This window comes from Myotis nattereri (assembly GCF_964212035.1).
Source record: "Myotis nattereri genome assembly, chromosome: 4".
In the NCBI taxonomy this organism is placed as follows: Eukaryota; Metazoa; Chordata; class Mammalia; order Chiroptera; family Vespertilionidae; genus Myotis; species Myotis nattereri.
The window spans coordinates 43,018,133-43,042,325 of record NC_138079.1 but is presented as its reverse complement, the minus strand read 5'-3'; the positions used below and the strand labels follow the sequence as shown (position 1 = coordinate 43,042,325).

The following is a 24,193-nucleotide window of genomic DNA, read 5'->3' as shown; positions in this document are numbered from 1 at the left end:
GAGGCCCAATACACAAAATTCATGCACTTGCGGGGGGGAGGGTCCCCCTCAGCCCAGCCTGCACCCTCTTGCAGTCTGGGAGCCCTCAGGGGGGATGTCCAACTGATACGCAGAGGCAGGAAAGGCTCCTGCATCTGCTACTGCACTCGCCAGGCATTGGCCCAGCTTGGGGCTTCTGGCTGAGCAGCACTCCCCCTGTGGGAGCGCACTGACCACCAGGGAACAGCTCCTGCATTGAGCGTCTTCCCCCTGGTGGCCAGTGCACATCATAGCAAACATTCGGCTATTCAGTCGATTTGCATATTAGCCTTTTATTATATATGATGATGATTTTTGGATTACTACTGTTTCGTTTTTTGATGTAGAGAAGACTTTTTGTTTGTTTTTTATGTGGGGAGTTTTATTTTGTTCTTTTTTATTGGAAAGGCATTTGTATTACTTTTTTTTAAATGTATTTTTATTCATTTCAGAGAGGAAGGGAGAGGGAGAGAGAGAAAAAAACATCAACGATGAGAATCATTGATCAGCAGCCTCCTGCAAGCCCCCTAGTGGGGATCGAGCCCGCAACCAAGGGCATGTGCCCTTGACTGGAATCGAATCTGTGACCCTTCAGTCCGCAGGCCGACACTCGATCCACTGAGCCAAACTAGCAAGGGCTGTATTACATTTTAAGGTTATATCTTATTTTGGGCTTCTCATAACCAAATGTGTAATGAATCAATTCTAAATGATATTTAAATGCTGCTATTTTTAACGATACATATTTTACATTTCTCTCCAATCAATGCCAAGGTAAGGAAAACTTTGAAAGGCAATCGCTTGAAAAACATCTGAAAAGTTTCACTGTTTTGTCAATACAATTGTCTGCCAATATGGCAAAAACATCTTCTGCCATATTCTATTATGGGAAGCTGTGCCCATAATTTCTTACTTCATCTTCAAAGTTTGAAATCTGGACAATTAAAGACCTTCTGGAATAAATTAGATTGGCTAAACTTTTTCTTGGTAACTTTTCCTTAAAAAAATGTGTAGATGTAAAGAGTAAGTAGATATAGAGTAAGTAGAGTTTTGCCTGAATAAAGAACTGAATAATATACTGAAGTTCTACCACGCTTTCTTTATTGTATACAGGTCACCACCAATATGGTGATGTATGTTGGAAAACTGATCACTAAATTTCCGTTACATTATATCACACTTTAGTGAGATTTTTAAAGTTTTGAAATCAATATAAATAAGTATTTAACATAAAGTATGAGTACTATAATAAGGTGATTAAGGCATAAACTTTGGAGTCAGACCACCTAGGTTTGAAACGTTGTTCTATTAATTAAATGAAGTTACCCAGCTTTGCAAAGATTCTTCATCTATAATATAAAGAAAATAGTACTCATAGGGTTGTTATAACGATTAAATAACATAATGTAAGCAAACCTTAGCAGCAATTGTATTACCTAAATATTCATAATTTAATATATGCCAGGCATCATCATTATTTTAACTGTACATTTATATAATAATGCAGTACGGTTAGGTCCTAAAACTTATAATGTATTATTTCAAAATTAACTTCCTTATGCTTTTAAAAATTTAAGTAATGTCAACTTTAAAATAATAATTTTAGTATCATTTTATTTTTTAATATATTTCAGAGAAGAAGGGAGAGAGAGAAACATCAATGATGAGAAAGAATCATTTGTGCCCCGACTGGGAATCGAACCATGACCCGCTGGTTCATAGATCAATGCTTAACAACTGAGCCATGTCAGCCACGGTTCATTGTCATTTAAAAAAAATAAATCTTCACCAAAGTATTTTGTCTTTTCAAAGGTATTCAGTGAAAGCTTGTTTCATTTTTCATGTTTAAAAGCATACCCTAGTACTATTGGGAACTCATTATAATAGTTCTTCTAATAGCAGAATTTAGTTTTTAAAAGGAGGAAAATAAGATAGACAAATGCCAAAAGGTTGTTGTCATAAATGTGTCCTCTAGAAGATGGCCCACCACAAACTAGGAAGTCCCACTACAGCAAAGCTCTCCTGCAGTAAACCTTTCATTACCCAGCACCTTGCATGTATGTATTGCAATAGTGCAATAAATGAGGTTCAAAAACAAGATCAGTTCTTTTCAATTATCAAGGATTAAATTATATTTAATTTAGGTTCTATGTCAAGTGTATTTATTATATTTTGTGATACATACAAAATAAATAAGTTCTTTGAATGCTGACCACTAAAGCTAGACACTATGTTTTTCTTTATAATATGACCACTTAATAAGTTTAAAAAACTAACAGGTAAAAATTATGTGGTTTCAGTAGGTTGGTCAAACATTCTAAACAAGTAGCTTAAATAATATTTTCAAATAAAACCAGGAACAAGGCTGTCTATGGAAGAAAACAAAAATAGTACGACTATAAAACAAGGCAACAGAGAATTCTGGAAAGAACACAAAAAACGGAACAAAAGTATTCACATACATTGCAAATATGTACATTACCAAGGTTTCTCTAAACTCAAACGGAGAACATACTAAACTTTTTCTAGTAGATACAGTTCATTTCTTGAGTATTTCCAAATTGCTTCAGCAGGATTCTTATTATGTACACAAGAATAGAGTATTATTGTTACCTCTTTTGCTTTATTACTTAATAAAATCAAATGAAAGATACAATGATTATCCGATTGTTCAATTTCTTAATTTCTCCCCTCTGCTTTCAAAATATACATACATTGGACAAAAAACTTCTGAGTTAACTAACTAAAGAAATGCTGTAAAACTGTATTTTAAGAAAACCAGAATGAGTCCAAATGGGACTAATTTAACTCCCATTAGGGATAATCATGAGCTTCATGCACAAAATTCCACCATTAAAAAAATGACCAGATTGTCTGCCAATAACAAAATAAATTATCAGTCTTCTGAAAAAGTATATGAAACATTTTTAATGTTCTAATGGCCAATGCCTCAGTCTATAGAGAAAATGTTATCAATACTTAGAAGGTTATGTAACTATTACTACTTTTATATTTACATTAACACTACATAAATAGTCCCACATATACTGGTCACATTATGTATTATAATAATTTATAAGAAACACTTACTGGGTATATTTTTTGGATGGATGGAAGGATGGGTTCAGGTAGGGCTATAAAAAAAGAAAGTTTAAAGCTTCCATGATTCATGTAATTCATTTTACAAAACAATAATTTGTCAGCTAAGGCCCTCAGATATGAAACTATAAGGGTTTCTGCTAAAAGTCAACAGTTTCCATATATTTTGTGAAGTTAATTCTGATTCCTAAAAATTTTAATTCACAATATATCTAAGTTGGCAATTTAAGGTTTGTTAATAAACTGTGCATATTTTAATGTAAACCAATGTTCCTTATGTGGTTTTAGAATAAGCCATCAATAAATAGACACACATCATTTGATCCAACATCAGACACACACACACAAAATAAGCAAGACAAGAACTGTTCTACAGATATTAAATGGACATTGTTAAGATGAATGTAGCTATCAAAAAAATTTTAGTCCAATGATACAGTCCAACACGGTTCTATCACAATTATGCCTTTATTATTTAATTTCTTCTAACAAACAATAATACTACAATTAAGATAGTTTCTGGAAACTGATTTACTGAAGAAAAGAAACTGGAAAAAAAATCTTCAACTGCATTACTTAATTTTTAAAAGAAAGCCTCAGCAATTTTAGAAATCTAAATCAGGAGATTTGAACCAACATTCTATAAATAAAATTTCATACAAAGGAATCATTATCTTCATATGCTACTATATTTTTAATTGTCATTCTTCACCCTTCAATAGTTTTACCCAAATCCAACCTCACTAAATTCATTAACAGTCATTTCACATCATTATACAGTAAATGACATTAAAGGCAAGGTTCCCAATATTCACAACATAATAAATAACTTATAATGGTTTATGTCACAATACAAATATATTTATAGACTTCTTTAAGATTAAAGACCAATATAGTATCATATGATAAACTATGATAATTTAAGAATTAGAAATACATTGCATATAATTAAATAAACTTAGTAATAATCTTTAATTCATTTTCAACTGGCTATTTAGCAAAAACATTTTTAAATGACTTCTGGAATACATTAATATATATATAATCAACCATTATGGTCAACTTAGGTCTCCAGCTATGCTTATAAATGTATAAATTTCTACCACATAGTATTTAAATTTCCCTCCTGTATCATGCTTCATTCCCAAGTTGAAAACTGGAATAGAATACTCTGGAATGTTCACAGTGTATGAGGAATATCAGAAAAAACTTACACATTACTTACCAAAATCACTTAGAAAACAAGGTTACATCTTTCCCCAGAGGCATTCAAATGCACAAAATAGAAGACCCTACAAATAAACTCAAGCCCTAATCACTTTAATTCTAAAAGTCTCTATATTTGTATAACATTTTCATGGCTTTCTAATAATTGTTGTTATAATATAGAAGTTAAATTAGAAAATTTTATTAGAAGTTAGTTTTCTTAATTAAAAACCTAAATTCCTTTCCTACTGAATTCTCATAATAAATTAAAATTGTAATTTAAAGAGGATGAAGAAAAGGTTACAGAGAATATTTTTTAAGTTTATCTCATTCTAGAATCATAATTAGAATGCTAGAAGAGTAATACAAATCCTAACCACTGGTTTAAGTAAGGTCTTTCAATAGACAAAGAGTAATCTGGAAGCTTTTGGGGGCAGAAATATCATTCAGTAAACCTCTAACAAACATAGATTTAAGAACACTAGTTATAACAAGCAATTAGTGTACTGTAGCAGTTATTTACTCATATATGTAGTCTATTACTGACTATTGAAACTCATTCTAGGAAGTGTTTTTAATCTTTTCAACCTTTCTACATACAGAGGACCTGTTTCCTTTATCTGTTCCTGGCAGAAAAAATATTAAAGCACTTAAGAAGTTAAAGGTAACTTAAAAGTCATCTAATCCAACTATTCATGTATCAATGAGAATATTAAGGCCAGAGAGGTAGAATAACTTAGCTAAAATCATAAACACTAGTTCATTATGGTAGACCTTGAACTGCTCAATACACCTTGCAGACTCTTGTATGAAACAAAAGCAACTACTTATTTCAATGCCTCTAATTTCTTCTAGCAAGGAATGGCTTAAATTTGCCAAAGGACAGAGTTGCTGATGTCCTTTAATGAAGACCTAGAACCTAGAAATGGTTGATGATAGTACATTAATTACAAATCAACGCAGTAAATGGGACCACTCTGTCAAGAATAAAGTATGTTTGACAATATCTAAACCAAATTTTAACATAATTTCATCACACTAGTAAAATACTATGTTTAAATTTTTAACTTCCTTACAAAATCACCTTGGGCTATCTGTGATTAAAGTACATTTTTCTAAAGAAGACCATCAAATTAAAAAGTATAATGTAACACACTGAGAGTGAAGAAATAGGGCACATATGGATGTTCATGAATGTTAAATGCTTTAGTCAATTCAAATTTTTAAATCACAACTATAACTAAAAAATTATGAATAGACAGTAGGTGGTGATACGAGGTTTATCATATTATTCTTTAAATTTTATTAAGAAATATTTCTAATCTCTTCAAGTTTTAATAACTGTGAATTGTACAGAGTTCACTAAAAAAGCATCAAAAGTACCCTGGCCAGTGTGGCTCTGTGGTAGAGCGTCAGCCTGGGACCAAAGTGTCGAGGGTTCAATTCCCAGTCAAGGGCATGTACCTGGTTGAGGTACATGTGGGAGCCAACCAATCAATGTGTCTCTCTCACATCAATGTTTCTCTCTCCCATCCCCCCTTCTTCCTTTCTACTGTCTCTAAAAATCAATGGAAAAAATATCCTCAGGTGAGGATTAACAACAAAAAAGCCTCAAAAGTAAGTTGTGTTTTAGATTGAACTGTAAAATTGGACACAAAATGATTAGTGATATGTAAAGTAGTATTAAAACAGCTAGCTAACATCATATGTTTCAAATCCTACTAGAGGAGCAAATCAGTCATCAAATTAATGTATATCTCAAATTAGTAATAAAAATATATATATTATAACTAGCTTTTTCTGATAAGTGATTCATAAAACTTTGATCCATTTAACTATTTTGTCTCACCAAGTAAAAAAAAATCACCTGATTTCCTCATTCAAATAAAAACACTCTTATTTAACATATATTCTAAAACATCTACAATTACAGTCACATATAAAGGAAACAAATCCTGCTATTCATAAGTAACCTGATAAATTTTGGCACATACCTTTTCAATATTTGTTATACATATGAATATATATACGAACTCAAATATAATTATTTTTTTTTAAATCCTCACCCTAGGATATTTTTTCCATTGATTTTTAGAGAGAGTGGAAGGAAGGGGGGAATGGGAGGGAGGGAGGGAGGGAGGGAGGGGGGAGGGGGAGGGAGAGGGAGAGAGAGGGAGAGAGAGAGAGAGAGAGACAGAGACAGAGACAGAGAGACAGAGACAGAGACAGAGACAGAGATATCAATTGGTTGCCTCCAGCACCAGCTCTGACCAGAGCCTGGGATCGAACCTCCAATCCAGGTATGTGGCTTTGATCAGGAACCAAACCCACGACCCTTTGGTGCATGAACCAATGCTCTAAATGCAGAGCTACACCAGCCAGGGCTAGTTACAATTTTTAAAATAAATTTGTATATGACTTAGTGTATCCTGAATCTTTTCTTGTATCATTAAACATCTAAAAAACATGATTTTTAGTGGCTGTGTACATTTCACATTGGGATATACTATAATTAATTTAATCATCCACATTCCTAAAAACTTAGTATATTTCTAATCTTTTACTATTTCAACAAACACTATGAAAAAAAGCCTTATAAATAAATCCATGTACGCATCCCTGATTATTACTTTACGATAAATTCCTAGAAATAGAACTACTGAGTCAAAGGATAGGAACATAAATACTACAACATCACTTTCTAAACTGTGGCAATAACATTAACTCAGAACAGATCAGATCCTAGACATCCTGGTAAATGGTCTTCTATTACAATAACATAAGTTTTCACCCTATCTCCATACCAGCTCACAGGGAATAAAAGCTTCTTTGACCAACAGGAAAATAATTTCATTCCTATCTCAAGTGAAAAATAAAAAACAGGATGACTGGTATGTGAGTTTATTTTTATAGGCCTTCTGAACATTCATTCATCTGCCTCAAGAAAATGGTTCCACAATACAGTGGTGAAAAGTTCTTTGAATACAAAAGTGAATACAGAAAACTGTCAGAAAAATAAAAGCACCGTGAAACTGCTTTTTAATGCTTTCCAGGGAGTAACATTTCTAGAGCAAGTATTCAAAGCAACAAAACAGAAAATATGGTCTAATGGACCTTAGATGTAAATGTTTAAAACAATACTATTTGAAGTAGGGTCAATAGGGAAGACACTATAATAAAGTTTAGCTGCATTTCCGTTTTAAAATTTGGGGAAAATCCATAATACTTACTTTGTAAGTAGTGCAAAACCATCAATACAAGACTATAGCTGCTTAAAGTACCACGACTGGCATCATTTATATCATGGTGACTTGCCCACTTCTTAATCACCAGTACTAATGGACGAACTCGATTTTCAACTGAAAGTAAAATTAAAACTTAAAAATTGTAAGAAGACATTACAGTTTCTTTTGAAAGTTTCCATAATTTCCCAGCTCCATGGTAATAAAAAGAGTACTGCCTCCCTGTGCATTAAACAGTATTCACCATAAATGTATCTTACTTCTAAAGCAGTTACCTTTTTAAAAACTGCTAATTATTAAAATTCATCTTGTTGACCTTTAACTTTGGTAGTATATAATTTTAGTGAAGCAATATATTTTACATATAATAAGACATTATACATAAAAACAATTAAAGAGATGTCAGTATTTACTGCAAGCATCTTTAAAAAGGAAAAAAGAATGACAAATAAATGAAAAGCTGATAATTATTTGGAACTAAACAAAAACTTACGATATGCATAAGTTCGGAGAAGGAATGTGTTTCTTATTCCAACAATATTGTTTACATTCAAGTCGAATTCCACACAACTATTAAAAAAAGAAATAGAAAAACGTTAACTCAGTACAAATTAAATTACCTCACCAGTAAATAAATGTATATCCACAAGTCCAACGATGTAAAAATAGCATGGGCCCAAAGGCCCAAGACCATAAAGTGAAGCACTAAAGAAATAAGAATGAATATGTACTCAGTATATCATTTGAATATGATTTAGTGTTTTAAAAATATAAAATGAGATTACTGTTGAAAAGACTCATAATACATTGGTAAGACTACAATTACCCTTTAACAGAAGAAATTTAAAGTTTTGCAATCCAATCTTTTTCAGACAAAAAGAAAATGGGACCAAAAACATTTCTAGACAAATTATCCCACTAAGTTATACACTCTCAACTAATTTGAAATTACAGCATCATTTGAGGCCTGCTCCCCGCTGGCAAGTGGACATCCCCCGAGGGCTCCTGGACTGCCAGAGGGATGTCTGACTGCCAGCTTAGCCCCAATCCACCGGGGAGCAGTTCTAAGCCAGCAAGTGGTCATCCCCTGAGGAGTCCCAGACTGCGAGAGGGCACGGGCAAGGCTGAGGGACAACCCCTCCCCCCCCCCCCCCCCCCGCCCAGTGCACAAATTTTTGTGCACTGGGCCTCTAGTTAACAATAGAGCAGATGAAGCAGAGGATTAAATCAAAGATTGGGAAGATAAGGAAACAAACAACACCCAATCAGAATAGGAAAAAGAAAAAAGAACCCAAAGTGAGGATAGCAGGAGCCTCTAGGTCAGCCGTGGGCAAACTACGGCCCGCGGGCCGGATCCGGCCAGTTAGAAATGAATAAAACTAAAAAAAAAAAAAAAAAAAGACCGTACCCTTTTATGTAATGATGTTTACTTTGAATTTATATTAGTTCACACAAACACTCCATCCATGCTTTTGTTCCAGCCCTCTGGTCCAGTTTAAGAACCCATTGTGGCCCTCGAGCCAAAAAGTTTGCCCACCCCTGCGAGTCTAGGACAACTTCAAGTGTACCAACATTCGTATCATGTGGATGCCAGAAGAAGAGAACAAGAAATTGAAAACCTATTTGAAAAAATAATGACAGAAAAATTCCCTAACATGAAGGAAAATAGACACAAGTTCAGGAAGCACAGAGTCCCAAACAAGAAGAACCCAAAGAGGCCCACACCAAAACACATCATAATTAAAGGGCAAAAGGTTAAAAAACAGAGAATCTTAAAAGCAGCAAGAGAAAAGCAGTTATTTACATACAAGGGCGCTCCCATAAGACTGTCAGTTGATTTCTCAACAGTAACTATGCAGGCCAGAAGGGACTGGCAAGAAATATTTTAAGTGATGAAAAGCAAGGACCTACAACCAACATTACTCTACCCAGCAAAGCTATAATTTAGAACTGAAGGACAGATAAGATAAAGAGCTTCTCAGACAAGAAAAAGCTAAAGGAGTGCACTACCAAACCAGTATGACATGAAATGTTAAAGGGTCTTCTCTAAGGAGAAGAAAACAAAAGATAAAAAATATGAACAAAATGGCAATAAGTACATCTCTATCAATAAATGAATCTAAAAAAACAAAATAAACAAGAACAGAAACAGACTCACAAATAAAAAGAACATTCTGACAACTGCCGGATGGGAGGGGGCTTTGGGGAATGGGTGAAAAGGGTGGAGGGATTAGGAAGTACAAATTTGTTGTTACAGAATAGTCATGGGGATGTAGAGTACAGCATAGGGAATATAGTCAATAAAATTCTAATAACTATGTGTGGTGTCAGATGGGTGTGAGTTGTATTGGGGTGATCACTTAGTAAGTTATATAACGTCTAGTCATTGGGGTATACACCTGAAACTAATATAATAACATATGTCAACAGTAATTGAAAAAAAATTTTAAAAACATTTTAATTTTTTAAAGTTTTAACCCTCTAAAAAAAAAATTTTTTCCATGAAAACACTGCCTAAACTAAAAACTTAACAACTTTACTTCCTATAGCTTTTAATCATAAAACTTAAAATCTACCCTTTCAGATTTTCTTCTTTTAGGGAAAGAAATCTTATAATTTTTCAATTATCCATGCATACTAATACAAACAGATAGTATTATTAACAGTTTAGATATCACATACATATTTGGCTTTGGGAAACATGGTAACAATGGATTTATATTCTTCAATTGTGTTTGTGCAAATCTAACAATGAAACCTGTTCTCACTTCTTCTCTATAACTAGGATAAAACACATAGATGGACACTAGTCTAAAATTAAAAACTTTTCAAAAATATGAATGCTTTACAAATATTCATAGCAACTGCTTCAACTTCTACTTCTAGAAATACTAAAGTAATCCTTCTTATGGAAAATAATTTATGCACAAAATGCTTATTCTAACAAGTTAATGACAATACATTCACTCAATGAAATACAGAAACTCATTAAAAATGAAGCCAGAAAATATTCAATGATATAAACAGTGTTCATGATATTTGGTTAAGTAAAAACCTATGGGCTCAACTTTAGCTTTAAAAGCTCATGCATTCATTTGCATAGTAAGGGACTGAAAAGTTTACATCAAAACGTTAACATCAGTTATCTCTGGTTTGTCAGAAGTGGAGGGTTATTTTTACTAGTTTGTATAGAGAAAAAGTATAAAATGGAGTTACTAAAAATAAAAAGTTTGTATAATAATCTTAAATAGAAAAAGAATAGAATTGTTTATATAACCACATATTTTTTTAAATGTATTTAGCTAATGTTCATTTATGTTTAGTTTGTTTTATCTCCCTATATCTTTGTGCTTTATACTTTATTTCCTTGATAAAATTCAATACAGAGTTATAGAGTGGATGTTTTGATGAATGAAGGGGAAGGTTTGAGACAGGAATACAACTAAAATTTTGTTTAAAATATATATATATTTAAAATATATGTATTTTAAAAATATATTTTTTATTTAAATATATATTTATTTAAAATATATATTTTTTTATTTATATAAAAAAATATATAAAATGTGTGTGTGTGTGTGTATACTAGAGGCCCGGTGCACAAAAATTTGTGCACTCGGGGGGGGGAGCGGGGGGTCCCTCAGCTCGGCCTGTGCCCTCTCGCAGTCTGGGACCCCTCGGGAGATAACAACCTGCTGGCTTAGGCCTGCTCCTGGGTGGCAGAGGGCAGGCCTAATCCCTAGGTGCAGTCCCTGGTCAGGCTCAGAGCAGGGTCGATTGGGGAATTGGGGCGCCGCCCCCTGTCATGCACAGAGCAGGGCAGATCAGGAGGTTGCGATGCCACCCTCAGTCACGCTCAGGGTAGGGCCGATTGGGGGGTTGGGGCACCGCCCTGTCACACTCAAGGCAGGGTCGATGGGGAGGTTGCGGTGCCACCCCGTCATGCACAGAGCAGGGCCAATCAGGGGGTTGGGGCGCTGCCCCCTGTCACGCTCAGAGCAGGGCGAATCAGGGGGTTGGGGAGCTCCCCCCTGTCACACACAGAGCAGGGCCAATCAGGGGGTTGGGGAGCTCCCCCCTGTCACACACAGAGCAGGGCCCATCAGGGGGTTGGGGAGCTCTCCCCTGTTATGCACAGAGCAGGGCCCATCAGGGGGTTGGGGAGCTCCCCCCTGTCACGCACAGAGCAGGGCGGATCATGGGGTTTGAGCGCTGCCCCCTGTCACGCTGATCCCGGTGCCGGGAGGCCTCTCAGCTCCGCTGATCCCGGTCCTGGGAGGCATATTACCCTTTTACTATATAGAATAGAGGCCTGGTGCATGGGTGGGGGCCAACTGGTTTGCCCTGAAGGGTGTCCTGGATCAGGGTGGGGGTCCCCACTAGGGTGCCTGGCCAGCCTGGATGAGGGGATGATGGCTGTTTGCAGCTGGTCACACACCCTTCAGGGTGGGGGTCCCCACTGGGGTGCCTGGCCAGTCTGGGTGAGGGACTGAGGGCTGTTTTCAGGCTGGGACTGAGGCTCCCAACTGCTCCTTTTTTTCTTTTTTTTTTTTTTATTCTGAGCCAGCTTTAGCTCTGAGGCTCCAGCTCTTAGGTCTCCGCTCCTGAAAGCAGGTATCTGGTTAGTTTAGGTTCTACAATCGAAACTGTATCAACTCCAGGTCTGAGATCCCAGCTAGCTGAAAGCTGGTTTCTGGGGTTTTGTTTAGCTTCTATTTTTGTAACTATGTTTCAAACTTCCAGCTCAGAGGCCTGCAGCGGCAGGTGGGGAAATTCGGAGTCCTCCATCACTGAAGCAAGCAAGCCTCATGTTAGTTTCAAGCTGCCTGGCTGCCGGCCGCCATCTTGGCTGGCAGTTAATTTGCATATCGCCCTGATTAGCCAATGGGAAGGGTAGCGGTCGTACACCAATTACCATGTTTCTCTTTTATTAGATAGGATTCAGTCCATTCAGATTTTACTCACAGTAGTTATGTTCTATAAAGTCATTGCAAACAGCGAATTAGTGACTACTAAACCATTACTCCTAGGGAAATAAAGTCATGTTTCCATAAGCCTTCAGTCACATTTTCATCAACTGATCAATATGTAACTAATTTCTATGTGCATTTCTGTTTAAAGACACCTTATTTAATAAGTTGTTGATTCACTAACAGTGAACTCACAGACAAGAGCATTATAACTCATGCCTGAACAAAGCATATCTAACACATGCATTTTGCCCATGAGGACAATCACAGCTTTGTACACAGAAACACTATACATGGGGCCATTTTAAGCAGCAAATCCACTTACAAAAAGCACAAAAAAGTAAAAAACATGGCACTAACTAGACTGTAAAAAGGACAGTTATGAAAGCTGAAACAAGAAGGCAAAGTATCATATTGTTTAACCTCAGCTAGGAATGTGTGCACTGGGTGACTCAAAATTTTCCAAACTTGCACATGTCTATGAATGACCATGAAAGTGGTAAAAGAATTAATTTAGGGAAATGAGGGATTACAAAATAAATTTCATCAAGAATATTTCGCAAATATGGAATCCATGACTAATGAAGATCAGCTGTGTATATACTCACACTTAAATTTCAATGTTATTTTTATAAAACTGAGCTAGAAAAACCTGACTTATCAGAATCCTATCTATTTTTCAGAAAACAACAAATCATTTTTTAATCAAGGAAAGAGTCAACATCTAATATTTACATGTCAGTCAGATATTATCTAAAAGAGTCTAATTCCAATACCCATAAGAAATTCAGAGCCCAGGCAAGTAGAATATACAGATTTACAACAACCCCTTTGACACATAAAATTTCGATCAACTAAGATATTTTCTTAATACATTAATTACATTTCCAAAAGGCAAGTGATCATTTAAAAAAATCTGAAATATAAATATGCATACATTCTTTAAATTGGGTAGTCTCAAATACTCAAAATTTGAAGAATAACTACATAGTTAACCATGAAAAATTGGTGAGACCATTTTCAAAAATTATTTCAAAGACTTAAGTGAATTTCAAAAACTAATGAAGAAAAAAAAAAACCTAATGAAGACAAGCTATTACATTATAGTACACATTTCTTAATTATCTACATCAAAAGAATATCTAAAAATTATTTAAAGCAACTGAAAAAAAAGGGAATTAGGTAATTACTACCTGACTTTATCCCTGAACTTCACAATTGGCACTTTTGCTCGAATCAGCTGAGGTCTCTCAATGTAGCCAGCTAAAGGATAAAAGATGTCAATATCTGCAAATACTTATCAAATTCATAGTGTACCAATGTATAATTTTTTAAAAATAGTATTTTACTAAGCTAAGATCATTTAAGAAAACATAGTCTTTGAGAAAGAAAGCAAAGAAAGGACATTAAAGAATTCTTCTAAGAATGGAATTTCTAATACCATTTTAAGGGCTTTATATTCAAGTTATTTTCAGAAATATGATCCAATGTTCAACAACATTGATAACGAAGTTCATCAGAGCATTTTAAACATGAAAAATATCTAAGTTAGCAGCAGTGGGATGGCTAAATTCTGGTCCAGCACATGGCAAGATGTTATGGCAGTCATAACATATGTACAGAATCTTAAATGTGGAAATGCTTGCAACATGACACATGGAATGGTGACACATTCAAATAAGTATGATCTCTAAGGGGAGAAACACATTATCTACCTATTTTTTACTCCATCCAAGTTTAAAAGAATTTTTTTCCTGAGTTCAAAGTAATATATCATTCATTATAGAAATTTGGGGAAATACAGAAATGCATAAATGAGAAACTCTGCAAACTTTCCCAAATGAGCAATTTCCTAATGTTTTAACTAAAGAAAATGTAACACCCAATTTTTTAAAAACAAAAAATTTCTGTGCCCAGGCTGGTGTGGCTCAGCCGGTTGGCATTGTCCTGTGCACCAAAAAGTTGCCTGTTTGATTCCAATCAGGGCACGTGCAGGCTCGATCCCAGGTAGGAGGTGTGCAGGAGGCCACTGATAGATGTTTTGCTCTCTAGTCGATCTTTCTCTCTCCCTCTTTTTCCTCTCTCTCTAAGAATCAGTAAAAATATTTTTATAAAAAATTTGTTATAATGCTTTATCACCAAAATCATAAAATATATTAAGCTTCAAATAGAATTTATATGTAAGAATTCAGTGAAATTTAGTGAAAAATAAGGACTTAAAAGTTTCAAGGTCCAAGTAAAAGTTCTAATACCAACAAAAACCAACTATACTCCTGCAAGTTACTGATCCCATGATCACCAGTCTTCTTAATTATTAAAAGCCATAAAAAGGAAAAGAAAAAGAAAACTTTCATTTGAGTTAGATGATCTCTAAGGTCCCTTCCATATTTAATATTTATCATTCTAATCCTATTAAAAATAATATTGACCATCAGCAATTCTGCTTTCTGTTGGAGTAATTTATTTGGGCTTCATGTTCAGTGATCATATTTTTAAAATCTGTCATTGCAAAACAGATGAAATTCTCTCCCTCACCTAAATAAGACTTTATCTGCATCACTCTTACGTCTTTATAGATATTTTCCATTACTGCTATTTATAGTCCATGCCTCAGCTTCCCTAACAATCTATAACCTTTTGAGAAAAAGAACTGAAGCTTGTATATCTGAGTTCTCCACTGCATCAGTGATATTTGTAAGTGAATTCAATGAAGAATTGTTGAATAAATGGTTACTCCTCTTAATAAAAACTAAAAGGGAATTCATTTGGAAAGAAGGATCCACATAATACCTATCCTGACCAGAAAATAAACAATTCTTACCAGAAAATAAAGTGAGAGACATTTTAAGTAAATAGTTAATGTCAGATGACATATGAACTTGAGGCATATTCGACTTACAAAGTCTAGTACAGAAGTGTTTATGGACTAAGGTGAGTATATGCCGTGCTTCAGTCTTCTGATTTACCTGAAAAAAACACTGAAAAGTTAAAAATAAAGTGTTTTTTCATTATCTTTCTTAATTTAGTCTTTTATTTTCTTAATGTATCTCAACAAAGAGAAAGCATATAAAGTATACTTTTCTTTGGAGTTACTTTTCAATATAGACTAAATTGCATCATAGGAAAAGTCAAAGTTTATGTTGTCTTTCACATCACAATTTCTAAGTCAATTCCTGATTTTAAACTTAATGGAAAATTTTAAAAGAAATATTGAAAGAGACATATATGCCATGTTTTCCTTTAGTATAAATGTACAAAAAGTAATGTTCTTCAAGAAAAATAAACCTAATTTTAACTTTTTATAATATGTTTTATTTCCCCATAATAGATTAAGGATAAGGTTCAAATCTATGGTGTCTCAGTACAAGCTGTGTCATGATTTAGACATGTGACTAAGACTGAAAGGTTAGTGGGATGTATCTGAGTATAGTATAATTACATGAGAGAAAGTGTTAAAACTCTAGTGTAGTTCACTATATTTATTATTTGAGTATTTTTTAAGTTTCCTTTGTATGATTTCAAAGCCTAAAATAAAGTTTCTTTCCTGAAATAAATCTTTTTCTGATTTGCAGTAACTAGAAGCCAATTTTATTAGTGGAATAATAGGAATATAGTTAAAATATATATTACCATTCAATAGATTTTTCTTGTCTTTTTAAAGAGGTAGACTATAATGAGGCCTTTTAAATTATACTGAAATTAATTTAATCCTCGATAATTCCGAAAGGATCTCAGCATATTAAAGAGGCTGCTTCAGGTTAGCAATTACTGTTGTATTAAGGATACACAAGAGTATTAGTTAAAAGGAAATTCAAATAAACCTAATACTAAATAACAAAATTTAATAAAAATAAAGGAAACAAAGCCAAAATATCAGAAGAAATATATCAAAATAGCTTTATTTTAAATTTCAGTGAAACCACTTTTTTTGTATTCCCCAATGAGAACTCCAAACCCCATTGCATTTTCAAGGTAGTAAAAAAAAGATTAAAAATAGAACCACTGAAAACTCATATGGAAAGAAAATATATCAAGAAGATAATACTGCTCTAGCTGGTTTGGTCAGTGGATAGAGCATCAGCCTGTGGACTGAAGGGTCCCAGGTTCCATTCTGGTCAAGGGCTCATGCCTGGGTTGTGGGCTCAATCCCCAGTAGGGGGTGTGCAGGAGGCAGCCAATCAGTGATTCCCTCTCATTATTGATGTTTCTATCTCTCTCTCCCTCTACCTTCCTCTCTCTGAAATCAATAAAATTTATTTTAAAAAAAGAGAAAATACTGACATATGCTCTTCTTTGCTGCATCCCAGGAACATATCTAACCCAATAATTATTCAAAAGAGGCAGAGCTCTTTTGAAAGAGTGAAGCCATCTCACTTTAACAACTTAAAAATAAATTAATGCTAAAATTCCTGTAATGCTTATTGTACAAACACCTTAAGAGAAAAAGTAGTATTTCTTGGGTTTCCTTTAATTACTATAAACAAAGAATCCAAAGAAGTAATTAAAATAAAACAAATTATTTTCCTCAACGACTTTTGTATAAAATTTCTTAAATGACTTAATATGAGAATAAATGTTTCTTTACTTACTGGTTCGTCTTTAACAACTAGACATAAATCACCATCACTGCTCCGGGTACCAAATCCATTTAAAGAGGACCCAACCAAAAAAAGTCTGCTTTCTAGAGAAACAGAAGAGAATTATAAGGTATTATTTCTAATTTAAAACAGAAATTCATATACATAATGGGCATGAAAAACAGGGAAACATACGTGGAAATAATAGCTGAATTTCTCTCTGCAGTTGTGCTCTACAAAGTTCTTTCTTCTTTAAATCACTTACTTGCTGCTGACATGCTTCAAATAACTCCAGGATCTGCTGACTCAACTTTAATCCACCACAAAAAAAGTAAAAAAATTTGTTCAGAAATGTATAACTACCACAGTGAGAAGTGTAAAACAATACTACCAACAGTATTTTAAAAATGAATACATATTCTCTCCTTAACACTTTACAATAAAAACTACTGTTACCTAAATAACAATGGTTACTTAGTAACTGAAATAATTACTAACTGTTAAAAGGTAAAGTATCACAAGTCACAGAAAAGCATAGTCACAGATAATTCATAATAAGTATAATCCATGGGTCTGCTGACTCCAAAACTTGGTTGCTGTTTTTGGATGGCACATGAGCTAAGAATAGTATTTTTTTGTTTTATTTTGGGGGAGATATATATATTATTGATTTCAGATAGAAAGGGAGAGGGAGAAAGAGATAGAAACATCAATGATGAGAGAGAATCATTGATTGGCTGCCTCCTGCACGCCTCACACTGGGATCAAGCCCACAACCCGTGCATGTTCTTTGACCAAGAACACGACATACAGAAAAACTAGGTTGGGGAAAACACTCGGAATCTATAAGGTCTCATAAAAAATTTACTGAAATATAATAATAAAAGTACATTAAAAAAAGAAAGTAAAAAGACAAACCACAGAATGAGAGACTATATCTGAAAATCAAATATCTGATAAGGGTCTAGTATTCATAATATATAAAGAAATCTTAAAACTCAAAAAGAGCCCAACCAGTGTGGCTCAGTGGTTGAGCATCGACCCATGAACCAAGATGTCACTGGTTCGATTCCTAATCAGGGCACATGCCTGGGTAGTGAGCTCAGTAAGGGGCATGAAGGAAGCAGCTGATCAATATTTCTCTTTCATCTATATTTCTATCTCTTTATCCCTCTCTCTATAAAACATATTTAAAAAAAAAACAAAAAGAGAATAAACCCCATTAAAAAATAGGCAAAGGATCTGAATAGGCAGTTCTCCAAAGAAGATAAACATATGGCCAACATGCAAATGAAAAGATGATCAGCCCAACCAATGTGATTCAGTGGTTGAGTGTCAACCCATGCACCAAGAGGTCCACCAGTTTGATTCCCAGTCAGGGCACATGCCCAGGTTTTGGACTCCACCCCCAATAAGGGGCATGCAGGAGGCAGCCAACCGATGTTTCTCTCTCATCGATGTTTCTATCTATCTCTCCCTCTCTCTTCCTCTAATATCAATAAAAACATATTTTAATCAAAAACAAAAAATTATCAACATCATTAATCATTAGGAAATCAAATAAAAATTCCAATGAGATATCATTTCACAACCACTTGAATGGCTATATTAAAAAAGATAGACAACAGCAACTGTTGACAAGAAAGTGGAGAAATTGGAAAGCTCATCCACTGCTAGTGGGAATGTAAAATGGTGCAACCACTTCAGAAAACATTTTGTCAGTTCCTCAGAAAGTTATACATAATTTCCATATAACCCAGCATTTTCACTTCTAGGTATTTACTCAAGAGAAATGAAAATATGTCCACACAAAAACCTGTACACAGATTTTCATAGCAACATTATTCAGAATAGCTTAAAAATGGAAACAGGTCAAAAGTCTATCAACTGAGGATTGCATAAATAAAATATGATATATCTATATAATGGATTATTATTCAGCTACAAAAAAGAATAAAGAACTGATACATGCTGTGTGACCTGGATGAACCTTGAAAACATGCTAAGTTAAAGAAGTAGAACCACATATAGTATGATTCCATTTATATGGAATTTCCAGAACAGGCAAATCCACAGAGATTAAAAAAAAAACAACAAAATAAAAAACTTGACTAGTGGTTGCCAGGGGCTAAAGAGAGGGGACTGCTACTGGAATACATGATTTCTTTTGGGAGTGATGTAAACGTACTATCTAGTGGCGATGGTTTCATAACTCTGTGAATATACTAAAAACCAATGAATCATACACTTAAAGTTTAAAGAGTGAATTTTATGTACAACTTTATCTCAATTGTACATAAAAGAATTAATACAAAGTAGCACAACTAAGGAATGAAGCAAGTGTTCCTTTTTTGACTCAACATTTTCTGTACACTTACTATGTTCCAGGCTATGCTGGTTGCTAGAAACCCAAGATGAGTAATACAAAGTCACTATACTCTCTTCAGGCTCATTCTCCTTAGTATACAAATGTCATATTTTTCAAGAGTGAAGCAGCTTTTAAAATGCAAAAACAGCAAATATAAGCCATAGGCAATCCAAGAGGATGCAGATAGTGTCATTTTCTAAGAATTATTATTTAAATAGCTTAATTCTATTTATGTGAAATGTGTTTTTTACAAATAATGTTTCTAAAAAATCTTTCTTGATTTGAATGTATTATTTCCTATTACTCCTGGATTCTCTATATTTGACGTTCAAAAACCTCACGACAAACACAAATATCCCAAAAGAACATGCTTTTTAATACTTTATTAAAATATCCATATGAAAACTTGTTTTTCTGTCAATAAGTAACAAGAGTTCTCTAAACTAAGAACTCAAATGATTTGGCTCTAATCACAGATTCTTATGAAATAGAGAATCTCTCATTTCCTAATATGAAATTTGCATTTCCAAGGAAAAAAAAGCAAAGTGTCAAATTTCAACAGAAAACTCTGTGGAATAGTACTTTAACAGTGCAAAAAAGGCATGTTCTACTCAATCCAAGACAACAGATATTTTTTATACTTTTAATACATTATTTATATTCACTTCCCAAAATGTAAAACTAAAATCTACATAATTACCTTATCTTTGGCCTCAGGCAGTGTGATTTCTCTAGGTTCTAAAATTGGTATTTCTCGAAAAGGTGGAACACATCTGACTATATCTGGTACATAGTTTGTATGAAACAACGGAGGCATTGAGTATCTTCTATCACCTGATAAAGGCACTAGGTGGTTAATTATAGTTGGCTCTTGGTGGGGTGAATGGAAACGTTGCCGTTTACCGTCAAGAGGAAGGTTTTTTTCATCGCTTAATCTCCTGAAAACAAGCAATATACCTTAGTAATTACAGGTATAACTTTCTGATAACAAATAGAACACAATTAAGAATATAAAAATAACATGACAATATTGACATTTTCAGCAAGTCCACAATATTAGCTCTATGTGAATCTTAAAATATCCATCTTCAGCACAAAAGATGCAATAGATAAACAGCTTATGGGAAAAATACGTATAAAAAAACAAACTACATATATAGGGTGTCCCCAAAAAATGTATACACACACTTTGAATAATTATAAAGGCAATGTTTATTAAAATACATTTCATTTTCAAAATTGAGCTATCAGCTGTTAAAGTATGTATACATTTTTGAGGGGACAGCCTGTATACAAAGGTTAGTCTCCTACTTTTGAACTGCCCCAATATTTCATCGCAGGAGTGAAAACTTTGTAGGAAAGTTTCTACTAGTATTTATAGAACCACTAACAACAAAAGATCCAAACTCTAACATGAAGAGAATAAATTAAGTGAACTGAATGTTATAAATTTTAAAAAGGCTCTTTGAGTCCACCTATGTTCTTACTCATCAGTAGGAAAAACTAAATTAAAAGATACTTTCTTAAAAAAGCCGTAAGACATCGAACAAGAAAATTTGAAAATGATTGACATTTTAGATAACATTGCTAGTATATTACTGTTAAATTTCTTGGATGTGAACAATGTATTTTTGGTTATTTAGGAGAATATCCTTGTTTTTAGGAGGAATGAACTGATATGTATTGGGGTAAAGTGAAATGATGTCAACAACTTATTTACATATGGTTCAGGAAAAAATGTGGGTATAGGGAAAGAAAGAGGCAGAAAAAATAAACAACATAGCAAAACTTTAATTGGTGAATTTAGGTTAATAGAATACAGGTGTCATTTGTTACTCTTTTTTAAAAAATGTTTTTTTATTGATTTCAGAGAGGAAGGGAAAGGAAGAAAGAGATAGGAATATCAATGATGAAAGAGAATCATCAATCGCCTGCCTTCTGCACACCCCCTACTTGGGATCAAGCCCATAACCCAGGCATATCCCCTGACCAGGAATCAAACCGGTTACTTCGTTTCCTGGGTCGACGCTCAACTACTGAGACACACGTGGCTGGGCCATTTATTCTTTAAATTTTCCTGGAGGCTTAAAAATTTTCAAAATAAAAGGCAAGGAAAAAAATCATTAGAAAGTAATTATTTATTGTAAAATAAAGGAATTTACTTCATTGATATATTAAGTTGTTCATGTAGATAATACTTTATGCCATAGGAAATGGTCCAATTCCTTTTAAGCCCTAAAATTCTACCAGTCATAGAAATCTGAAGGTTTTTATTGTAATACTCCTTTGGGATTATCCCAATTCTCCTTGACAGACCTGGAACTCCTATACCTGTTCACTAAAAGTGAACAGTGCTAAAAACGTAAGAAATATATTTAATATTTTTTAAACATTAAAAGTAATTTAGAGCAGCGGTTGCCAACCTTCTGGACCTCACGGACCACCAGTGGTCCGTGGACCACCGGTTGGCAACCGCTGATTTAGAGCTTTATATTTTAAATATCTTCTACTGAGAATGCCAATTTAGTTTTTAAAATATGTGTAACTATGAATTAATGGAATTTATTTTCATTCATAATTCACAAATTGGCTATCAAGGCAAATTTCCAAAAATTAAAAATCTGAATAAAGTCAGTACTTTTAGCATCATTATATAGCTTTCCACATGACAACTGTGAAGAACAACTCAGTGCAGCTAAGCAAAGGATCTAGAGCCAGACCTCCTGGGTTCATACCAGTTATGCCAATCTTATTTGAATAACTAATTGCTTAACTTCTGTGTGCTTCAGCTTTCTCCTCAACAGAAGAGGTATAATAGTACCTATTTCATAAAGTGCTGTGAAATTTAATCAAATTATTATTTGTAAAGTCCTTAGAACAATGCCTACTACATAATGTGATCAGTAATTCTTAGGTAGTGTTGTTTTTACCTGGACACAAAAATTATAACATATTTTATATGTTTTAAGTAGCAATATCTTTTAAATATTGACAAATCATATTTTTATAATCTATCTCTAAAGCTCTATTATAATTACATTGATACATTAATCTCATTTAATCAAACTGGTTAAAATTAATTGGCTTGAACTTCTCTATAGAAAGCTTTATGTCATGTAGAAATTTTCATTATAACAACATTTATCATAGAACCTTACCTGTATAAGATTTAGATAAGCCAAAAAGTAGTAAACTTTAGAAATAAGGTGTTATGGGCTGAATTGTGTCTCCCTCAAAACTCAGATGTTTAAGCCCTAACCCCCAATATCTCAAAATGTGACTGTATTTAGACACAGAGCCTTTAAAAAAGTTAAAATGAGTCATTAGGGTAGGTCCTAATCCAATAAGACTAATGTCCTTAGAGGAAGAGATTAGAACACAGAAAACCCGGACACAGGGATGACCATGGGAGGACACAGAGAGAAGGGAGCCATCCTCACGCCAAGAAGGAAAGCCTCAGACTAAGCCAAACCTGCCAACACCTTCATCTTGGAATTCTAGCCTCCAGAATTATGAGAAAATAAACTTCTGTTGTTTAAGCCACCCAGTCTTATACTTTGTTATGGCAGCCCTAGCATATAATACAGAAAGCCATCTGATTTAGCTAAAAATCTCAATTAAAAGTAGTTTTCTGAGGAAATAGCTTCATGCCATGTAAAACTTATGACAGAAATAATTCAACAAAGGATCCCTAAAATTCTTTAAATACTACACAGAAGTTTTAAAATTCTGTGACAGGACTGATCACACAGATCCCAGGGGGGAAAAAAATTTAGGGCATATTGTCCATACAATTTTAATAAAATGTACATTATTACACAGTTCTAAGAAATGCAAAATTTTCTTTTAAAATAATTAAGATATACTTACTTCCTTCCTCGAAACAATGGGGAAATTGGACTGACATTTCCATATGTCAAGTGCTGTAATGACACAGCTCTAGATAAGCTACCAAAAACAAAAAACAGTAGTAATAAACATTTTGTTCCTTAAAAAACCATTTCAGAAAAAATTATTTCATTGATCAAAAGATAACAAGTCATAATGACATTTTGTCTAATTTCAAATGTTTCATATAAAAAGGGTTTGCATCAAGTAGAAAACATAATTTACAAATGATATGGGCCAAAGTATTACCATACTTACTCTGCATTCTGAAAGTTGAACTGTGCATCTATAAGCTGCTGGTGTGAATAAAGAGTTGGTGATAGGGCAAAGAAGTTATGTTGTTGATGGTTTGGAGTGAAAGGTGGGCGACCCAAAATTGAGTTTGGGAACATGCTCTTGTTCACTAAAAGTGAACATGTATTCTTCCACCTAGAATAGTTTTAAAAGGCAAATTATTATAGCTTAAAGTTACTGAACTCTTTCATAACTAGTATCCGCTATTTAAAACAATTAGTACCAAGTTTTAAATTTCATTTGCAAACTTATTTTTAAAAGTTTAACAGATCTCTTAAGTTATATTATAGGTAACAAAAAACTTACTAATTAATTTTAAATCTACATTATCCATGGAATTATTCAAATGATAGTACAATATATGTTTCAAATTTTCTGATGTACCCTAATAAATTTACCCTAATATCAATAAATATTTTAGAAATCAAGTTATTACCACATACTCTAATAAAAAGAAACTACCTAAGAAAAACATTTAGTGAAACTCTAGATTCTTATAATTATTCCCATTATAACTTATGTAAAGGTATA

General features: G+C 33.7%; 1 protein-coding gene across 3 annotated transcripts in view; it reads right to left on the bottom strand.

The window, feature by feature from the left end:
* TENT2 (terminal nucleotidyltransferase 2) overlaps positions 1–24,193 on the bottom strand; it is a 95,972-nt gene that overhangs the window by 13,286 nt on the left and 58,493 nt on the right. For 2 of the 3 annotated variants that reach the window (XM_081088803.1, XM_081088802.1), the window contains exons 2-11: positions 23,627–23,797; positions 23,351–23,428; positions 20,181–20,418; positions 17,308–17,422; positions 17,125–17,216; positions 15,435–15,501; positions 13,729–13,798; positions 8,059–8,135; positions 7,554–7,682; positions 3,109–3,152 (exon numbers count right to left, since the gene is read on the bottom strand). In XM_081088803.1, coding sequence (XP_080944929.1) covers positions 3,109–3,152; positions 7,554–7,682; positions 8,059–8,135; positions 13,729–13,798; positions 15,435–15,501; positions 17,125–17,216; positions 17,308–17,422; positions 20,181–20,418; positions 23,351–23,428; positions 23,627–23,760 — 1,044 coding nt within the window. In that variant the 5' untranslated portion in view covers positions 23,761–23,797. Of the gene's footprint in view, positions 1–3,108; positions 3,153–7,553; positions 7,683–8,058; positions 8,136–13,728; positions 13,799–15,434; positions 15,514–17,124; positions 17,217–17,307; positions 17,423–20,180; positions 20,419–23,350; positions 23,429–23,626; positions 23,798–24,193 lie in introns of all 3 variants that reach the window. The other variant, XM_081088801.1, reaches the window with a different exon arrangement.